Genomic DNA, 22,111 nt, shown 5'->3' on the forward strand with positions numbered 1-22,111 from the left:
CTCAATTCTAGCTTTTATCATTCCTCTGTTTTATGTTGCAGCCATATATGCTCTAAATAGCTACCAACAAGCTGCAGTAGAAGTCTTTGTCACACGGAAATTTTTAGAGAACTGTTGCGGTGGTCAGATACTGAATCTGTTCACCATTTTTGCATTGGTTCCAACTTATCAGTTTCAACAGCTTTTTATTATTCTGAAAGGATTATCAACCATAACGTTTTTTGCTCAGAGGTGCCTATTTATACAGTTCATGTCTGTGCCTAGCTTTCCGAAAGTCCAACTTCAAAGTGTTTGTTTAGTTGACTAGTGGACTCTAGGAGGCTGCTTGTAGATCAAACTCAAAGGCCAAGGTTCGATTGTTTTTTCTCTTTGTATTTTTTTTTCCCCCTTGAGCTCAAATTAGGATTCTCTTGGCGGTTTTGCTAACATGTGAGTCTTGCAGTTGTTAGAAGGTTTGTTCAGTCTCTTAGTGACCATGCCGTTGGTATTGGGAGTAGAGTCATTCGTGGAGTCAGACCAGATCAGCAGTTGGTGAAGGTATTTTTGTGTGTGTGTTGTTGTTTCATATGTGAATGCTTGGTTTCTAAACAGCCTGTCATCCTGTCATAATGTCTAAACAGCCGTTGGTCTTCGCTGTTTTTTACTCTCAGGCTGGTGAATATTTTGGAATTACTCCTAAACAGCCTGTCATAATGTTGTCAAAGGATGGATCACAACAAGCAGAAAGTGGGTAAGTTTGCACTCATGAGATGTGCTTATATATGTCTGGTTATATTTATCTCTTGTCTCTAGTTAACTTTGTTGGTATTCATGTTTATTTGTTGCATTAGCCTCTTGGCGGTTTTGCTAACAGGTGAGTCTCCCAGTTGTTAGAAGGTTTGTTTAATCTGTTAGTCGCCTAGACGTTGGGATGGGAGTCATTCGTGGAGTCGGACCAAATCAGCAGTTGGTCAAGGTAATTTTCTTTCTGTTTCATCCCCTTAGTCCTTAGTCCTTCCCCATATTTTTTCGTAAGCATAATGGTTTTGTTTCACTCTATCATTTGAATTTTAATAGTACTGAAGTGTGGCTAATCATGGCTATGTTACAGATTCTACATGATGAGCTAGTGAAATTGATAGGTGGAGGGGAAGTATATGTGCTACAGGTTACTAAATTTGGTCCTACAGTAATATTGTTGGCTGGGCTCCAAGGAGTTGGAAATATAACTTTCTGCACTTAACTAGCTTGTTACCTAAAAGCAGTAGGTATGCTTTTTCAAAATACAGTGGAGATGTTTATGGAATATTTGTTACTCTATGTCAAATTACACTTGACGTTTATGATATCTAGATGCTTATTTCTGGAGATGTATCCCGATCTGCTGCCATCAATCAACTTGTCATTTTAGCTAGATAGGTATTGACATTTTTACTTTTGGAGCATCGTGTGCATTCGTTGAAATGGCTTAAGAGAACCTGTGTGTGAACATGTGAGATTTTCGTTCTGTAAATCAATACTCCCTTATGCCCTCTTTGTTTCAGGTTTGTGCCGGTTTATACAGCAGGGACTGATGTAAAACCTACAGATCTAACCAATAAGCAAGATCTAAAAGATGCTCAAAAGAATAATGTCTATGTAGTTATCATGGATACTGCAGCAAGGCTTCAAGGTAATCTTTCGTCTTTGAGAGTCATAAAACTATTGCAGCTTTAGTCATGAAATTGGCTCTTTTGTGACAGATAAAAAAGGCATGATGAACGATTTAAAAGACGTAAAGAAATTTTTGTATCCCACAGAAGTGCTACTACTTGTTGATGCCGTGACTGGACAAGAAGCTGCAGGTACGCCCTTTGTATTGTACTTCGCCTTACAGTAACAACATCAAACTGGTTACTCTTTATTTTAATCTATCTTATCACCTTCTCGCAACTCTCAGAATCTAACCAGTGACTTAATATTTTGTGTTTTGGTTTATGCAGATTGAACCATATCATATTTGTGTGTGTTTGTGTGTGTCTTTACTTCTCAGATTGAATTTTCGTATTTGGTAAGCTTCTTACTAAAGTGGTGTGTTTGGTCTCTGAGCTTTTTTACTTTCATGTGTTATGTTTTTAGTGCAGGGAAACTGGATTGGATCTTCTAAACGTAACTCGCTTTTGGATTCTCTGGTTGCAGGAGCAGTAATCAAGATTCCCAAGTAAGTGACCTTTTGGTTCCATAATACAATCTTGAGATTTCCATGTCTTAACATCCTAACAGGTTATAACAGGCAGTCCTGTGTCACAGATCTAAAGGCCTAAGCTCTTATACATTATACGGGCAATAGACATTCATAGATCATTAAATTTTTTCTTAGTTTGTGAATGGGAAGCTTTGAGTTGTCTCCACTGTTTGTGCTTTTGGTCTCTGATATATATATAGGAGGTCCCTTGAGTAGTCCCCCGAACAGCTATCCTGTTAATCTCAGTCTCCTGCTCCGAGCGATTCATCAACCTGTAGAGAACATCTAGAAGTAAGTGAATCCTGATGCTAGTGTTGGACACTATTGAAGTCTGGAGGATGACCGTAACGTTTACTGAACATGTCCTGCATCTTCAAGGATAGATTTATACTGATCTCTCTCTCCTCTAGTAGCCATATTAGCTTCAATCCTCTATAAATGAGTAGCTTCAATCTTTTCCATTCCCTCGGCTTCAACAGCAGCGTGCTGCACAGCCTCTGCCAAAGCACATCAAAATGCTTTAGACAACGTAACAACATGAGTTAAAAGGAGAAAAATGAGTACTTTCTAAAAATACAAACATGGATAGATACTTGACCTGAGACAAAACAAATATCGACGTCTCTCATCTCCCAATTTATCTTGAGAAAGCAAGGGACAATGTAAGCAAGTCTGTTCTTCTTGGTTGTTCCCAGAGCAACCTGAACATTAAACGTAATGCATAAGCAACAAATGATATCTTTATCACTTGATGAACATATTGAAGAACATAGCTGTTACAGGCTCAACCTTAGACATCAGTCTCTAGTGAAGAATTTGGTGGTAATAAAGCCCTCTGAAGCAAGATATGTTCATCTTTGAAGGGCCAAGTATACGAGAGAAGGAAGCTTATATATACGTATCCCAAGATGTGGATGTATTATAAAGGCGATGTTCATCTTTGAAGCTTCTTTTTCTATTTCCACGTGTGATCTGACTTTGCAGACTGAGTTGGGTACTTTTGTTTTTCTGTTTGCGGGTTTCATGTCCGGGTTATTTGATCTTCAACCAATTGGAATAATAATAAATTTGGGTAAAGATAAAGCCCGCAGTTCGGCCCAACACAATTAAATTGTCACAACTCACAATCCCATATAGTAGTAGTAAAAAGGGAAATTAGAAAAAAAGAATATACTTTGTTCAAAAAAAAAAGGGAATATACTAAATAGGAAAAAGGGAATATCTATAGACAATCTAACGGTTCAAATAGAGAAAATGAAATAGCTAAGATCAAATCCTGACCATCATCATATACACTTTTATAGAATAACGCTTTACTTTAATATTTCACTAAACATCACATCTTCATCTTCTTTGTTTATAGTGCAGTGAGTGTTATAGCTGGTGTCCTGGGCGGTGCGATCATCTTCTAGTACCGATGCTCATATAATTAGTACAATTGAATCATCTTTCAAATAGTTTTATATGTGACTTTCAATCATTTTCAAAAGAACGTATTTAGTTTTGGATTAATCATCTTGATAATATTTGTCATCATAATTAAATTTAAACAGTATAATAAATAATATGTTAGCTTTTTTGTGTTTGTTGAATTGCGGAAAGATTATTGAGTGACCTAAAAAGCTATAAAACAATAATTTTAAAATTTGTGTACAAGTTTTGAAAGATATTCTGGTTTTGGATTATAATTGCATGGTTTGTTACAAGCCTGTCCGTTACCAAAACTTTATTCGGTACCATTATGATTAAATATTTGAATAGGGATATGAAAATAGCTTGCACTCTTGCTTATATGTCAAGAAATCCGTTCTCTTCATGATAAATTTTGCAAGTGCTTTGACAATAATTTAAATTTTGATATATCTCGTGCTATAAAGCGCGGATCAACATTTTCAAAAATTTAAAATATAATAATAAAATTATTTTTATATTTGTTTTAAAAAAATTTTTTTGTCTGAGACCATATTTATTTATTAATATTGTAATTGTTTGGTAAATCTAAATATATTTTCTTGAATACTAATTATTTAAGATTATTATAGTATTTTAATTTGTTTGATATATATTAGTTTTATATTGTTTGTTTGTTGTATTTGCATCATTATTTGATTAAATAATTTAAAATAGTAATTAAAATATTATAATATGAACAAATAAATTTATACGAAAAAGGAAGAGGTGATTCTTAACAGTTATCTGTACCATATTTTGATTTACTATATTATAAAGGAAGAGGTGATTGTTTAATTCTACGATTGCCTAAAAACATAGACCATTAAAAAGGGGATGATATCGATATTATATGACCCTTACGCGGAGAAGAAGGTATGACGGTGCTTTTGACCCAGTAATTTATGGATTACGTTCACATGCCCGTTATTATTGTCTGTGTTTGTTTGCATTTTATTATCCCTTATTTGTGGTATTTTTAGAAAAACAAACTTTTGAATTTTTCGTAGTGATCAATCATCCTCTTTCCTCAATTATTTTTCTTCATTTTACTATTGGACCAAAGCTTTTAATTATATATACACGACACTAAAGGACCCACCCAAAACAAAATAATTAGTTTTCAACTCTTTCGAGAAGATATTTGTGTCAAAAACAAGAATATACATACTGAAAAAAAAAACAAATATTTATATATACTCATATATATATATATATATATGAGTATATTTAAAAAAACCACAGAGACCAACTACTACTCTGAAATGATCCGTACCGCAGTGGAAACAACAGTCACGTCATGTCGGTAAGCCACACTACTTTCCATTACTATAACCTAATTTTGATTTACTACTACCTAAGAAGAATCATATCAAGTTATTAACATTAATTAGAAAAACATTCGCCAATTTGATTGGAAGAGATATTAATGACCGAATCTGAGGTTCGATTTGACAATGATATTAAGAGATGTCCAAATCTAGTTATAGTTCCGTGTATTATATTACGGCTTGATTGGTGCAATTTCTTTCTCGCTCTTTCTGGTTTCTTTCTTGTTTCGAATAAAACGACAAATGCTTATCTCTCTACTCGTATCCGATTATGTTTTATATGTTTTTATATTTCACGTTATGATCTGGACCGACGTCGAGTGTGGACCCTCTCCTGATTTTTTATATGAGCCAACAAAAGAATAACAAACACACCAACTAATATTAATCTAGCCCTGCGTATATTGAAATCAGGTTTTCGAATCAAATTTTTGTTTCTATGTCTTTCGTTTTTTTGGGCTTTGAGCATATAAATAGTATAGTAATCAAAATTTGTAACCTTTCAGTTGTGTTTCTAATTGTAATCAAAAATATAGGGATAGCATTATTTTGGTTTCGTTCAGATTCTATTTTGTTTCTCGTATGTAAAAATAAATGTGAACTCATTTAAAGATTAGTTTGGTTTCAAAACAGATTAATAAATTCAACTAAAATGAACATATCTCTAGATATTAAAAGTCTAATCCACTGTTAATCTTATGTTTGCCGACCTCTCTAATCCACTATTTTCCTTTTCCGTATCCACTAATTTTAATATCGCACCGTGTGTAAGTAGTAACATGAATAAAGTGAAAATTTTCAATATTACACCGCATGTTACCACTAGTAGCAGAAAAATTGTACCGACTATAAATATTCAACTCCAACTCTTTCATCTCCACACACTCAATTATCTCTCCAACACTAAATAAACAAATTGTACCCACTCTCTCTCTCTCTCTCTCTCTCTCTCTCTCTCTCTCTCTCTCTCACACACACACACACACAAAAAAGAATCACCAATGGCAAAACAATATCTCTTCCTAATCCTCACAATCTCCTACCTCTTCTCGCTGGAGTTCACCGCGGCCACAACAGCCTCATCAGCCGGAGCTTCCAAAAAGGCCATAAACTTCATCCAGTCCTCTTGCAAAACCACAACATACCCAGCCTTATGCGTCCAATCACTCTCCGTCTACGCAAACGACATCCAAACAAGCCCTAAACGTTTAGCCGAGACCGCTATAGCCGTGACATTGAGCCGTGCTCAATCCACGAAGCTCTTTGTCTCGCGTCTTACACGTATGAAGGGCCTTAAGAAGCGCGAGGTCGAAGCCGTCCATGATTGCGTCGAGGAGATTAACGATACCATTGACCGTTTGACCAAGTCCGTCCAAGAACTGAAGCTGTGTGGTAGTGCCAAAAATCAAGAACAGTTTGCGTACCACATGAGTAATGCTCAGACTTGGACTAGTGCGGCTCTGACCGACGAGAACACTTGCTCCGATGGGTTCTCGGGTCGGGTTATGGATGGTCGGATCAAGAACTCGGTTCGGGCTAGAATCGTGAACGTGGGCCATGAAACCAGCAACGCCTTGTCCTTGATTAATGCTTTTGCTAAAACGTACTAATTTTTAAAACTATAGTTTAAGAAATATTAATGTGTACTGTAAAATATATGTTGAGATAATGTAATGTCTTTGCTACTACTAGTATGTCACGTGATATTTTTTTTTCGATTTTGTTAGTTTCTTTTTGTTTTGTATGTGGTTTTATAATAGTATTCGTGTGTGTGTATTTGAGCTTTTTGTATCCTGAAAAAAAGGCTAATTAATTCTATAATTTGGACAAGTTGGAACATATATAGTATTTGACAATTCTCTCTTTCACAACCGTTGGTTTCATTGTGGCACACATTTTTATGTTTTGCATCAACCTTTATTTCAAAAGAGAGAGAAGAAAAAGAGTACAATTGTAGATATCAGCAACGAAATTTCTACAAAGCTATTTGAAAACGGTGACAAGAAAACAGTATCATTTGAATTATGGTGGTCTTGGCTTTAGAATATCCTTGGTTTCAAATGTATTGTGCATGGACCATGTGGTTTGTTTGGTCTTCGGTTTAGTTCATGTGACAAGTTTTGCAAGAATTATTTTTTTTGCCAAAAAAATGTGTTCATTCACAAGATTGACCAAGATGATTTGGCGAAAAATCTTAATATCTTGTATTAAAGTAAATGTAATAGAAAGGACATTATTTGTTTTGAAATAATTTTTTTTTTTTCTAGCCTGAAAAGAAGAAGTGGATTTGATAATTTGATGTTAGATATATTCGTCGACCACGTGTGATGTTTGTGATGATAAAACATTTTCAAAAGCAGCGTGCTGCACATATATAAATATCGTCATTGCTTGGCTTTTTGTCCATTGATTTTTCTTTTGTTTTTATGAAAGCTTCCATAATTTTTGTTAGGTTATATGGCTTTGATTTTCTTGTCTCTACCAATCGTACTACATACGATAAAACACATTACATACATACACGTTCGGCAGCCTCTCGTCTGTGATATTTTGGATATTACTCGAGCTAACTCTCTCCACAAACGACTTTTGGGCCTCTAAGCCCATTTTTTATATCTGTTCTTACTTCTCAAAAATGTGATCTAATTAATAAAAATAAGAATCATTTTTTTATTTTTTGACAAAAAAAAAAGAGTAATTAGTGAACGTGTTATAATTCTGTTGACCTAAGCCTACCTAGTTATGGTTTAAACTTTAAAGGGATTATTAGGATTAGTATTTCAATTTATAAACATATATACCCAATGGGCTATTTCCGAAATAGGCCCATACAATTATCCCTTAGGATTTAGTTTTTTTACAAAGGGTTTTTCTTGTTCTTGATTCAAGTGATCGATTCTATAAAACCAAACAAAGGTATGTCTTTGCCTAAAGGAGTCGATCGAAACCAACATAGTCCCCTCTCTCTCAAGTCGCTCCATCGTTCTTTCTTTCCTTAGTTCTCTCACGTTTCAGATCCGACACTAAACGAGGTTAGTGATTTTGATTTAACCCATTAGGATCCTAAACGATGTTTATATATGCTCTTATACATGCGAATGGTTAATCTTCTTCTTATCTCTGGTCCTGTCACCATAGCTGCCATTGGCAAACTAATAACACACGGCCCTAATACTGCCCCTGACGATAATGTCTTGCGTGACCTGTCTTCCTCTGGAGTTGCTCTTATACATGCGAATGGTTAATCTTCTTCTTATCTCTTAATATTTAAGTTTTTAAGTACCTTTTTCCATATACACTACTATACGGTTTCGATATTAAACACGTTACGTTGCTTTTATTTACTGTAACAGAAGTTCAATCGAATTTGTTTGACTGGATGCGGAGGAATCCACCTCCGGCTAATATATTGCTCATATCTGGTCCTACAGAACTGGAAAGCCTAGCTCATACTATTTATGGGCTAGATAGTGAGGGATACACAGTTTTTATGGCATATTCTCAACGTCGCCCAGCATCAGACTGGCTCTGGAAGAGCTTTTTTTCTGGGGTTTACAAAGAGTGGCTCTGGACAAGCTTACTAACAGGTGTTTTTTTCTTTACCCTCTCTCAGTCACACACCGCTTTGAATTAGCCAGCAAAAGCTAAGCTGTTTCTGAACTAGTTTTGTGTTTTTTTTTTCCAACAGCTGATATGGATTCTTCAGGGACGTTGTCTGCGGATAATAAACAGTTGATGACAACCAGACTTGTTCTTCCGAGCAAGTTCAGTGAAATAGGTGGTGAATCTCCCTGGTTTTGCTCATTTTGCTTTTATGCTGCTCAAAGCTTAATTTGAAGATTTCACGACTCATCTCAAGAGTAAAGCACATCGAAATAATGTAAGCATCATCTCGGCTTGTAAAAATACACGTATCTCTCAAGTTTCCCTTTTCTCACTTTTATGAAAATATCTCTGATGTACATTTTGGTTGGTCAAGCAGGATCCGGACTTGGTGGAAAATGGTGGATGTGATGAAGCTTTAACCAATTGAATGCAAGTTGAAATTAACAGAGGTCTAGGAGGGGGAGTATTGAAGTTGTATTTTAAATGATTTTTGAGTATTTTTGAAATCTCTTATTATTTCAATTAGGATTTTTAAGAATCGTTTAAAATCCTATTTTATTCAACTTGAAATTTATTTAAAACCATTTAAAATAATATATACAATCTCTTGTTATATCTGTTAACGATTCTCTTAATGTTAACGATGCAAAGCTACGCCTATGCAGACGAGGCAAAGGCTGATGGTTGAGGGATTTGATAATTTGATGTTAGATATTCGTCGTTTCAACCACGTGTGATGTCTGTGATGATAAAACATTTTTCAAAAGCAGCGTGCTGCACATATCTAATCTCGTCATTACTTGGCTTTGTCCATTGATTTTTTGTTTTGTTTTTATGAAGGCTTGTATAATTTTTGTTAGGTTATGGCTTTGATTCTCTTGTCTCTACTACCAATCGTACATACCATAAAACACATTACATACATACACGTTCAGCAGCCTCTCGTCTGTGATATTTTGGATTTTACTCGAGCTAACTCTCTCCACAAACGGCTTTTGGGCCTCTAAGCCCATTTTTTATATCTGTTCTCACTTCTCAACATTATTGGCATTTTCACCCCTTTTTTTCTTTCCAGCAATAGCCAAGAGCCAAGATATAATAGTGTACGTGAATAAAAATGGTGAAGATAGACGACAGTGTACGCAAAATTTACAAATCATGTCTTTACAAGACCTCTTAACATTTAAGGGGATAAATGAGTCTCATCATTCTTCTGTTATTGAACCAACCGCTAAAATGACCAAACTAACAAGACATTTTTTTTTTTTAATAAAGAAGAAAATGAGACATGCACAACTTAATTTCCTTTCACAATACAACTTGACACTTCACATCGTGTACGTCTGTATTTGATATCAAGATTAGGATATATATGGATATTTGGAGGGGCAGACGCAATGTTTTGTGCCAAATTGGAAATCTTGAAGATGACCGTAGGCCACATGCAGCTGCATTGATTACAAGGAGGACGATAAGAACTTTAAATGTTTTTGGCTTTCGGTTTCCACGGTCGACATATTTTAAATTTCAGTTAACAATTTTTTAGTGATAATATATATAAAACGGAGTATATTCTTTTCCTTTTCAGAACAAACTACAACATTTTCTAGCAAAAGATAATATTTTAGCATGGAATTTATTTTGTGTTCCTTATTTGCGACTACAAGTTGTAATTATGAAACAATTTCAAATATAATTAACATTGTAAACATGATAAAAATCCATATGTACAGTATATATACATGAGATAATCATTCAAATCAAAAACCATCATTTATAATGTAATTAATAACAGTAATTGTCATTCATGATCACAATCAGTAATCGCTATTGTTTGATCGTTATCACAAGCAACTGTTCAACGAATTGGACCCTAGTAGCCGACTCTCCATTTGCATATGAAAAAGACCATAAATTGTCCGCTAGAAATGGTCTATTAACCAATCAGATAGATCATTCTAAATGTAGTTAATACCTAATTAAACAAATCACAAATGATTATGTTTGTCTTAAATCCACAAATTCCTTACCCTACATCCAGTGTCTTCTCCGTGTTGCTTTCATATGTTAGATATTTTTTGTTTTTTCCCCCTTTTTTTTGGTGTGTAAAAATAATATCTTCATTATGCAAATCCCATATTGCAACTTGCATATTAATTCTGATCTAAAAGTTTATTTTTAGAAAAAAATTCAGATAATTTCTCTCTATATATATATAACCCCCATCACATGAAAATATATACTACACAAAACATATAATCATCATCATCACTAAAGCTCATAATACACATAACAAAATGGGTGAAACTTATAGATTCAATCGTCATCACTTCCTCACATCTCTTCTCATAATCACAGCCATGCTCAAATCAGTCCATACAATAACAACAAACACCGAGTTCGTAAAATCATCATGCACTTTCACAACCTACCCAAGACTCTGTTTCACTTCACTCTCAACTCAAGCCAGTCTCATCCAAACAAGCCCCAAGCTCATGGCTCACGCGGCTCTCAACATCACATTAGCCTCGGCTAAAGCCACTTCAGCAATGATGGTACGTCTCTCGAGTAGTCGGCTCAATCCGAGAGAAGCAGCGGCCATGAGAGACTGCGTAGAGGAGTTAGCTGACACGTTAGATGAGCTTAGGAAATCGATTGGTGAGATGTGTCGGCTAAGTAGCTCGAACTATGAGGTCTACATGAGCGATATGCAGACTTGGGTAAGTGCGGCTTTGACAGATGAGAACACATGTACGGAGGGATTTGATAGAGATGAGATGAACGGGAAGACTAAGGTTTTGGTGAGAGGGAAGATTTTGGTTGTTGCTCATTTAACGAGTAATGCCTTGGCTTTGATTAATCACTTTGCTTCTATTCACGGCTAAAGAGAGTTGTGATAGTTATTTTTAGTTTGTTTTTATTGATTTTTCTGATGATTTTGTGTGTATAATATGATGATAATGTAATGTATGTGTTTGTCGCTAAAGATTCCAGAATCAGTATGTAACCAAAAAAAAAGTGTTTCATAATATTTGATTTAAAAATATATATATATTTTTCATACCTAATAATTATGCATGCATCTATCATTTTCACACTTTAATCCAATGAAAAATCTCTTCAATAATAATGAATCAAAACTAATTCAATTTCTATAAATATCTTCCATTAATATTCATTAAAGTTTGCATTATTTTCACTTTAATTAATTTTATTCAAAAATAATATTAATATTTATGCTTGATGTGATAAAATTTTTTAAAAAGATAAGTCACGTGAAGAAAAGGTGTCTTTTTCTACCACTTTTGTTTGAGTAATGGCAGACAAAACAGCTTACAGTTGTTAGATTTCACACATGGGATCTATCTTAATACTGTTTTTATTTAAGGATTACATTTATATGAGGAAAAAATAAATGTAATTCAGTATTCTACTACATAACATTTACAAGAAAATTTACAACATATTGTAAAAGAAGAAGACAAAGAAACTAAAGTTGTTGATTCTGGTTAAGCATTCTCAATAATCCCGGTTTAGTACAATTCAATAAAGATCGTCCAGACTGAACCATGATAGCAAACAAAGCACGAGCTTCTCTCAACTTCTTCTCTTCGCACAAAATATAAATCAACCAAGTGTGGCTTATCGGACGGGGCCAGAAATCAAGAGCAGCCATGTCTTTAACCACCTTAACCGCTTCCATGGTCAATCTATAGTAACAGAGACACTGAAGCAGCTTATCAAAAGAGTGTTCATTTGGATTAATCCCTTGCTTCTGCATTTCTAACATCAGAGCCAAAGCATCAAGTGGTCTTTTACTTTCACATAGACCCTTAAGCAGAGTGCTGTACATAACTTGATCCGGCTCGCAATCTGCCACCTCATACAAATCTATAGCAGACTCCATCTCCCCTGCTTCGATATGATATTTCATCAGAATAGTGTACGTTACCTGATTTGGAACAATGCCTCCCTTTTGCATTGATTCGAGATGGTTATAAGCTTCGTCCAGCCTCCCAGCAGCGCAATATCCAGTCATAATGACGTTGTGGAGGTATAGATTGGGGACTATAGACTTTTTCACTTTCCCAATCACTTCCATTGCAAAGCTTTTTGATCCGTAGTTGCACAAAGAAGAGGAGTATGATACTAAAGACTTTGTGTGAAGAAGACGTTTAAGAAGCTTTTCTTTCCCTGGCTCAACACTAACCTGCCTCTTCTTTCGTGCCATAGCTCTCCATAAACCGCTAAGCAGTGTGATGTACGCGACATGATCGTGTTTAATCTCGTTTTCTCCCATCAAACCAAACAATGTAAAAGAAGACTTAAAATCTCCCTTCTTGAGGAAATGACCAATGAGCGAAGTATACAGCACCGCGTTTGGAGATAAACCGTCTTCAAGCATCTTATCCAAATACTGACACCCTTTCTCCATCATACCCATCTTCACAAACCCGCTGATCAATACCGTGTAAGTAAAAGAGCTAGGCCTAACGAAATGTTTGACGACTTCTTCAACTAACTCATTTGCTTCATTGATTCTTCCGTTTCTCGCATAAGCATTGATCATAATCATGTAAGCAATCTCATCAGGTTGAATCCCAGACTCAAGCATCTTGGCAAACGTCTCTTCCGCTTCAACAACTCTTCCCTGTCTGCCAAGAGAACCAATGATTGAGCTGTAAATAGCTACGGTAGGTCTCAGTCCAACCGCTTCCATTACATCTATAACAGCAAACGCAGCGTCCCTGTCATTATTCTTGCATAACTCATTCACCACTATCAAATACGTATCAAGATCCGGGACAAAGTCCAGTTTTTGAATAAGATTGACTAAAGAACCAAAATCCTCGATGACACCTTCCTGAAATAGACATTTAATCACTGAATTGTATGAGAATGGCAAGGGTGTGCATCCCAGGTTGACCATTTTTTCGATACGAGATAAAGCAGCGGTATATTTTCTTTGTGAACACAAAGCAGTTGTGACAACAGCAAGTCCCACAGCAGCAAGATTCACATCTTTTCTAGCAATCTCCTCAAGCAAAGACTCAATCTTTCTTCCAGGATCATCAATAACTGGTGGATCAATCCCACACCCGTTATCAAAAATTGCTTGTAAGATAACCATAGCATACTTAAGCTCGTGGCATTTGGGAACCATCTTCAAGAGAACAAAGTAAGTAATATGATCCGGGATAATCCCGTTTTCTAACATCCTCATCAACAAGTCCACAGCTTTATCCAATCCACCCTTTTTGTATAACCCATATATAAGATTTGTATAACAATGCACGTTTCGGGATATATCTTCAACACCCTGGTTGTTCTCAAAGAGCTTCAAAGCATAATCAACATTACCTTCCTTGCAGTAGCTACCAATCATTATATGGTATGTGAAAACATTCGACGGCACACCTTTTTTAATCATTTGACTAAACAGTAGCCTCCCTTTATCCAACATACCCAACTTCATAAACCCATGAATCAAAGTGTTGAAGATATAAGGATCAAGCTCACAACTTTTCTCAACCATCCGCAAGTAAAGCTGCATTGCCATTGTCATATTGTTGTCCTTACAATATTCTCTCATCAACCAAGTGTACATGACCTTATCCACAACGTAACCATCAGCTTCCATATGATCAAACAAAGCCTCTGCTTCAGCAGCACATCCTCTTCTACAAAACCCGTAAAAGAGAGACTTATATAGATTAACAGGCAGAGGCATCCTCGTCATCTCACAAAGAGTATCTAACATCCCAACTGCTTCATCCAAGTGTCCATGATCGCACAAACCCTTAAACAATCTCTTACAACACCAAAGCCATAAACCACTGCCTCCCTTTTTCACTTGTTCAAAGCAATGAAACCCCTCGAGAAATCGATCTTGATTACAAAGCTCATCAATTACTAAACTAGAAGCGTCTCTACTAGGAACATAACCAGAAGCTATACAGCTATCTAAATGAGCTCTAGCTTCATCGAACCTCCTTAACTTAACTAAACAAAACACCATTGAATCTAAAACGAACGAATCAGGCACCATACCGTTTCCAATCACACGGTCGTTGTAGAAAGTTTCAGCCAATCCAGGCTGACCCATCTCCGTCAACTTCCTTATCAATGCACCGCAGCAACACGAATCGAGTTCTATTCCATTGTTGCCGGCGAAATCAACAACTAAAGCCGCCTCTGAAATAGAAGAAGAACCATCGATAACACGACGAATCACTTCGCGAGCAGAGTCTACGAGACCTCTCCCACCAAGTTTGACTATCAAAGACAAACATCGAGACCGGAGGTCACCAGAAACGGCGGCTACTGAAGTGGAAGGAGATGATTCAGAAGGAAGAGCACAACTAGTAGCTTTTCTTGATTTCACTAAACGATAACATAAAGCTTTGGCCTTTAACATCATCTACAAATCTCAGGGCTTCTCAATTGAAAGCCTCTTCAGGTTCTTCGATTTCACGATTTCCCCAGTTGCAGAATCGAGATAAAGCATCGTACTTTACAACAAACAGATACTAAAACAAGTAAAGATTTTGAAGAGAGTTCACGCCGACAAGTACAAGTGTTGATTGAAGTAGAACTAGTACGACGATGAGTGGCAAAGCGCGGGTTTTGTCACAAAATCCTCACAAAACCCTCGTCGTCGCCGTGTCGTCTCTGTCCAATTCGCGTGTGTTTGGTTTAAGTGTCTGAACCGGTAAATTTGGTCGAATCAGATTTATTCATCTAAACCAGAATTTGCTGACGCAAATCAAACCGATGATTAAACTGTTGCTTTAACTTAGCCCAGCCCATGAAATTTTAAGAGGCCCAACAACAATATATTTTCAAATATTCTTTTTATCAACGTTATTAATTTACATTCTTCCTATAAAGTCATAACTCTTGATAAGATTCCACGTAATCTAAACATTGTAGCTGATAGTCTAGCTAAAGGTGCTAGAGTAGCAAAATCAAAGTTTATAATATTATGGAACAATGTATCCTAATCTTTGTTAATACAAAGTTATATTGCCAAAAAATAAATAAAAAATTACATTCTTACTATCTCATCGACTATAACACATTATAAGTATGAACTCAAGTTATAACACTGCGATACCAAATATTATAAACTAGTAGACTAATTAATTCTTATATAATATCTGTGAATAATAAAATACTGTATGTAAACAAATTGTATGAATTATTTTAAAAGATACCAAATAAATGACATGAAAATGAAATACAATCATTCTTGTCCTTTAATTTATTTGTTCTAATTTCGTAGTCATATGATTAATACATCTATAGTTCTCATTATTATTAACCATATGAGGTGACTTTAAAACAATATTAAATAAGAGAACTATAAGAGAATGAAGGATTTCTCCCTAATAATGTAGCATTAGGTGGGAACGTTGACAATTTGTGGAGGAAACGTATTCACAAAGTGCAAATATATTTAGCACTAAAAAAGACATGATTATTTGTTTCATGTAATTATTTACACTTGAGCTTATTTTTCAAATAATTATATTAGTTACGTCCATTGTGCACGGGTGATTTTTAATACTTTAATTTTTGTTTTCTATTCTCTTGTACTTAAAGACATAAGCTTTGATTGGTTTGAAGCTCACAAATAAAAGAAGAACAAATCACCGTTACAAAAATGTTGCAATTGTTTCCACTGTAATTATGCTATTTTATGCATGTCAATAATATGATTATTGAACAAAAATCAATAAGTAATATCATGCCAACATTGCATTAGAAAGAAAAAAAAAATCATCAGTACGCTAGAATAAAGGGTCAATCATTCCTAATCTAACATACTTGAAGATCTAATTTTTTATTATATAATATCTTGTAAATTGCTTTTTAATAAGACAAAACTAAACTCTAAAAAAAAAACTTATTATATACAAATCGTAATTTTTGGTCCCTGTGATTTGTATATACTGTAAATGATTATAATGTTCCCTATGATTTGTAAAAAATTTTGGTCGTCATATCCTTATAGGCTATGACCATGAATGCATCGTGGTGGAGGAATGATCTCCGCAACTCCACAATCAACCAATCATTTTCAAGAAAACATTATTCAAATTTAGACCTCTTATATAATCTTTTCTCTTCATCTTTTGATTTGTTTTCTTTCTAAGAATGTAATTATAGTCGTGTGCTAATAATTCAACTAGTTTACACTACAAAGTTCAAACTAAGTGAAAATCAATTCTCTAGTTCCACGCTTCCACTCTTCTTGTCTTCTCATATATATGCGTGTGTTTAAACGAATTCATCAAACAATATGTACTTAATATAACCAATCCTTTCGTTCTTGATTGCTACATTCTAAATACATACATGTGTAAGTGATATGAGTGAGATGTGTATAGCCCAATGAAATATGGATTGGTGTACATATTATATAGAGAAAGAGGTAGATTAATACACACACTCACGCACGAGCTTCACGTGTAGCCCCCATTACTTTTGGACCCCACATAATGATACCGGGCCCCCGTAAGGCCCACTCATTAGACCGGAAAGAACGGTGGTTCGTTGGCAATGGCTGACTTGACAGTGGCTAGGAGGACCACGCCGGGCTCACGACTCCAATCATATAATTTCGTCTACTGGGACCAACTTAGCGGCTTCAGCCACAAGATGTACTGGTGTTTTACCTTTACCGTTTAAGATCCAATCGAACCAACTTAAACCGGTCGCTCTCTTGGGTAAAGAAAACGTGTGGTATGATTGGTATGGATAACTGTCACTCTCTCAGTGTTTCCGAAGACCTATCAATGTACTCAAAACCGTCGGTTTGTCGGTCCAATCATCTAATATGAAACAGATGAAAATTTGTTTTTTTTTCGAAATTTAAAGTGGCATTCTCAAAACTCTACATATATACATACACCACAACCATCTCTTTATAGTACGTACATATTACTCACGAAATATAGATGCGTGCAATATTTATATATATCTTTATATAGACCATACTAAAATGATATATAGAATTTGCAGGTATAATCATAGTGTTTCCAAGTGGAGAAATTGGAGACAGAAGCGTACTTTTTAAGAACCACCTTTTTTTATTTTGTTTTTATATTAATAGCAAATATCAGAGAGACACTGAAATAAAGGGGGAAAAAGAGAGAAAAGAGACATACTCTGCCGTCAAAACTAAAAAAATAAGGTCTAGCATTAGGTCATGATATTTACTACATAATCTAATGATCCTTATGATCTCTAATTTCTCTGAACTTTGCTTTTCTTCAAGAAGAAATTTATATAAATAACCTAAATTTTTTAACATGGTTGAAAACAACAATAGCTTAAAATTATAGTTAGACAAACCCAAATAATAATATAACTAACGTGGTATATATATCCATGTGAATTTGATGTATGACCACAACAATTAATCGAGTGAACAGACACAAATAAAGAAATAAACGAAAATAACAAAAACTATTTTGATTGAACTTACGGATCAAGTTTTTGTTGAAAAAAACGCCAATGTGGACCATATGGTATGAGTATAGAATTTCAATCGGTCATAAAAAAATTCGATTACCTTATGAAGTAAATACCACATATGTTTTCTCTAAGTTATCAATCTTGTATCACCTACGTATGAGTATGACAAGCAAATTTTCAAAGTAGTTGTATTAACTTCTGTATTCATAAAAACACTATCTTCATATATGTGAAAATGCATATTCAAAACTCTAAGCCTACTTTAAAGAAAACATGAAAACGTATGTTATCTTGACATTCGAGAATTTGTTATAATGTCTAGGAATATGAATCAAATGGAGGATTTGGATGTAAGTTTAAAGGGGAAGAGAAGAACTGAAGAAGGAAGAACTCAACAAGTGAGAAGTTTGGTGGGGACAAAAAGGAAGTGAAGTGGGGACAGCACCGAAGGCGATAAGGAGCTTTTTTTTCTCGGCGATGATGTTCCCTGTGTTATTACGTAACCACTCATGTCACGCCACGTTATTTTATTACTGTTTTTAAAAATAAATTATTCTAATGTTATCTTCTGTATATAGTTCACTTCTTTGTTTCTTACAATATTTACATTTACTCAAAAGAAAAAAGAGTTCGTCTAGTTACTTAAAATAAAATAAAACACTTCATATCAAGTAGTACAAAAACTTGCCAAAATATAAATATGTTATGATCATGTGATACATTCTCTAGATTACTTTTTGGTGATTTGTTTCTCTATAGTTTGAGTACTCGTTGATATATAAACACTAGAAAGAGACAAAAAAAAAAATTATTTATTTAAATATGTGTATAAATAACTGGTAATTTTGATATTTAAGAATTAAGCAATCATCACAATCAAACTTTATAAGAAAATTGTCTTATCTTTGTTCATGGCTGAATCATCTTAGAGTTTTATATGAATATGTATAGTTTTAATTCCCAATTTACAACTTTTAAGCTGGAATTAATATAATCGGTTTTTCATATCAAAACACATTCAAACTTTACGTAAAGTAAGATCCAATGGGTTCAAACCTTACAATTCTAAAAAATCTGCATATATTATAACTGTGAAAAAATATCCCATCAACTGTCATTAGTTAAATTGTAAAGCTGAAATATATATAAGTATTTCTGAACCTTTTCCATGGCTAACTATCGATCAACTAATGTCATACTAATTAAAAAAAAAACTTTGTTTTCTTATTCAAAAAGAACATGCGTATCCATTTCACCAAACGAATCTAATAAATAACTCGATTATAGGATATTATATATATTGCTAGTTGACATCAACGTACGGTCAATTAAAAAACTAGGGATTTTATAGTTTAAATCTAACTATCTAAAGTGTCGTACATATTTGAGACTTCGAGTAACATCAACGCGGGAGAATAAACGCAGGCGGATAAAGGTGTGAAACGGTTGAAATTTCAACAATTTTTGTTGATGGCTAAGACCATCTTAGTAAGACGTCTAAACGAGTACTCCATTTCGTTTTCTATCTAGTTTTAATAAACTTGATCTCTATTGTATGTAACCAAGAGTTTTTTTAAGTTTCAATTTTATAAAATCTTGATATGTACAATTTGGTTTTAAATATTTTTCAGCTTACAAAATTTTAATCCTTTTTAGCGGTATGAACACCAATCCACAAAACGTGAACAATTGCAGCCACGACCGCACCAACTTAAACGCTTAATTAGTATTTGTCAAATATATAACTAAAGGGAAGTAGTTTATTTGAAAAACGTCTCATTCAATGGTTGGTAGAGAGATAGTTCTAAAAGACCACATTACTTCTCTATCACACACAGTGTAGAAAGTGAAAACTTATGCAACACTTCAGGTAGAGAGAGAAAGACAGTGATAGCTTAGTTATAATTAAAGACCCCCAAAATCCAAATAGAATCTTCCCTTAATAAAGTATTAAACAAAAAAAATTACAACAAATTATAATAAAAAGCACAATTCCTTTTGCATCACGAGAGCTTTTTGTCTCTGTTTACATTTATGTGCCTATATATATGTGTATATATAAGCCTAGAGAATCCGCCATAATCGGAACACTCGAAGTCTTTAGTGTTCTCAACATAAACAACTAAAACAAGACAAAACGCTTTTGTCTCTTTCTCCAAATCTACGAGGAACCAAGAGAAGACAAAAAAAAAATCGAATATTCTTACAAAGGTTGCATATATATAAGAAGAAGATTCAAGTAAGTTTCTTTCAGTACATAGAACAATGTATATTTCTGATTTTCGGTCTTCAGTATGTTACAAAATCGCATATATATAATCACAAATGTACTCACTTTCGTTCACGAGAGGTCGAGAACAACTATGTTTTCATATTATTACATTTTAATTTTTTTCTCCTTGGAAACTTAATTATTTGACGTATGTATATATGTTCATACTTTTTCCATTGAATATAATGAAAGAATGGGAAGATTAAAAGATATGGGGCGTATAATTAATAAAAGTTCATTTAACGACTGTGGAAAGTGAATTACTACTTTGAAACCATGCATAAAAGTAATTACTTTTGTTTTTGTCGACTAAGTAATTTTGTTTTTAGTATCATTTTATGTGTATAAAGTTTGATTCAATGGAATAATTATGAGTAATCAAAGTATCAAATGTAATTTTTTTCATAATGAAATGGATCAAATATACTTTAATCATAATTACTTACATTTTTATTATAGGCATACTTGAATTCTTAATTTCACATCAGTTCCATTCATGTCTTTCTATGTACCGATGATAAAGTATGTGTTACAAATTGCAATATTGCAGAACATATATAAATAAATAAATCAAAATGGAGAGTCTCTCGCACATTCCTCCCGGTTATCGATTCCATCCGACGGATGAAGAACTTGTTGACTATTATCTCAAGAACAAAGTTGCATTCCCGGGAATGCAAGTTGATGTTATCAAAGATGTCGATCTCTACAAAATCGAGCCATGGGACATCCAAGGTATGTATGCATTCCAACGTTCATCTATTTTGATCTCATTAGTTAAATCATACTATATACCACATTAATTAGTTTTTGAAAGTCAGATTCTTCTAATTCAAAAATCAAGGTCGTACTATATCTTTAATGAAAATGTTGTTTTTTGGGCTATATATATAGAGTTATGTGGACGAGGGACGGGAGAAGAGAGGGAATGGTATTTCTTTAGCCACAAGGACAAGAAATATCCAACTGGGACACGAACCAATAGAGCAACGGGCTCCGGATTTTGGAAAGCAACAGGTCGAGACAAGGCCATATACTCAAAGCAAGAGCTTGTTGGGATGAGGAAGACTCTTGTGTTTTACAAAGGTAGGGCCCCGAATGGTCAGAAATCCGATTGGATCATGCACGAATACCGTCTTGAGACCGATGAAAATGGACCACCTCATGAGGAAGGATGGGTGGTTTGTCGCGCTTTCAAGAAGAAACTAACCACGATGAATTACAACAATCCAAGAACAATGATGGGATCATCATCAGGCCAAGAATCTAATTGGTTCACGCAGCAGATGGATGTTGCTAATGGTAACTACTACCATCTTCCTGATCTAGAGAGTCCAAGAATGTTTCAAGGCTCATCATCATCATCATTATCATCATTACATCAGAATGACCAAGACCCTTATGGTGTTGTACTAAGCACTATTAACGCAAACCCAACCACAATAATGCAACGGGATGATGGTCATGTTATTACCAATGATGATAATCATATGATCATGATGAACACAAGTACTGGTGGTCATCATCATCAATCAGGATTACTAGTCAATGATGATCATAATGATCAAGTGATGGATTGGCAAACGCTTGACAAGTTTGTTGCTTCTCAGCTAATCATGGGCCAAGAAGAGGAAGAAGTAAACAAAGATCCATCAGATAACTCTTCGAATGAAACATTTCATCATCTCTCTGAAGAGCAAGCAACAATGGTTTCTATGAATGCCTCTTCCACTTCTTCTCCTTGTTCCTTCTACTCTTGGGCTCAAA

At 34.6% G+C, this 22,111-nt stretch overlaps 4 protein-coding genes and 2 long non-coding RNA genes across 24 annotated transcripts; 5 read left to right on the top strand and 1 right to left on the bottom strand.

Annotated features, from left to right (window-relative positions):
- LOC104739974 lies at window positions 52-3,304 on the top strand. Of its 18 annotated transcripts, none has more exons than XR_760128.1 (11): window positions 52-350; window positions 443-537; window positions 651-730; window positions 831-955; window positions 1,091-1,247; window positions 1,333-1,398; window positions 1,524-1,651; window positions 1,722-1,823; window positions 1,962-2,029; window positions 2,098-2,179; window positions 2,242-3,304. It is a non-coding gene; the product is annotated as an uncharacterized LOC104739974 (long non-coding RNA). The 18 variants fall into 18 exon arrangements; XR_760129.1 differs by having other exon boundaries at window positions 2,269-3,304; XR_760132.1 differs by having other exon boundaries at window positions 2,404-3,304.
- On the top strand, window positions 5,880-6,824 carry LOC104740028 (21 kDa protein-like). The gene has a single exon (XM_010460530.2). It carries the CDS (start codon window positions 5,985-5,987, stop codon window positions 6,591-6,593), a length of 609 nt encoding a protein of 202 aa, XP_010458832.1. The 5' UTR covers window positions 5,880-5,984; the 3' UTR covers window positions 6,594-6,824.
- On the top strand, window positions 7,899-9,204 carry LOC104740037. 2 transcript variants are annotated; one of them, XR_760150.2, is made up of 5 exons: window positions 7,899-8,015; window positions 8,122-8,223; window positions 8,337-8,570; window positions 8,672-8,863; window positions 8,966-9,204. It is a non-coding gene; the product is annotated as an uncharacterized LOC104740037 (long non-coding RNA). The 2 variants fall into 2 exon arrangements; XR_760151.2 differs by having other exon boundaries at window positions 7,900-8,015; window positions 8,415-8,570.
- On the top strand, window positions 10,823-11,635 carry LOC104740046 (21 kDa protein-like). Its single transcript, XM_010460553.2, has one exon. It carries the CDS (start codon window positions 10,887-10,889, stop codon window positions 11,472-11,474), a length of 588 nt encoding a protein of 195 aa, XP_010458855.1. The 5' UTR covers window positions 10,823-10,886; the 3' UTR covers window positions 11,475-11,635.
- Window positions 12,001-15,269, bottom strand: LOC104740054 (pentatricopeptide repeat-containing protein At5g62370-like). The gene has a single exon (XM_010460566.2). The coding sequence runs from the start codon at window positions 15,008-15,010 to the stop codon at window positions 12,080-12,082; it is 2,931 nt and encodes a 976-aa protein (XP_010458868.1). The 5' UTR covers window positions 15,011-15,269; the 3' UTR covers window positions 12,001-12,079.
- On the top strand, window positions 20,872-22,107 carry LOC104756993 (NAC domain-containing protein 101; the record flags this gene model as incomplete). The annotated part of the gene is made up of 2 exons (XM_019231427.1): window positions 20,872-21,079; window positions 21,239-22,107. Coding segments are annotated over exons 1-2 (1,029 nt in total), but the record flags the coding sequence as incomplete, so codon positions are not given.

The sequence above is a fragment of the Camelina sativa genome, chromosome 2 (assembly GCF_000633955.1).
Source record: "Camelina sativa cultivar DH55 chromosome 2, Cs, whole genome shotgun sequence".
In the NCBI taxonomy this organism is placed as follows: domain Eukaryota; kingdom Viridiplantae; phylum Streptophyta; class Magnoliopsida; order Brassicales; family Brassicaceae; genus Camelina; species Camelina sativa.

What these genes read in the sequence shown, in the direction of transcription:
- LOC104740028 (XM_010460530.2), top strand. Translation starts at nt 5,985, where the DNA reads ATGGCAAAACAATATCTCTTCCTAATCCTCACAATCTCCTACCTCTTC.
- LOC104740054 (XM_010460566.2), bottom strand. Translation starts at nt 15,010, where the DNA reads ATGATGTTAAAGGCCAAAGCTTTATGTTATCGTTTAGTGAAATCAAGA.
- LOC104740046 (XM_010460553.2), top strand. Translation starts at nt 10,887, where the DNA reads ATGGGTGAAACTTATAGATTCAATCGTCATCACTTCCTCACATCTCTT.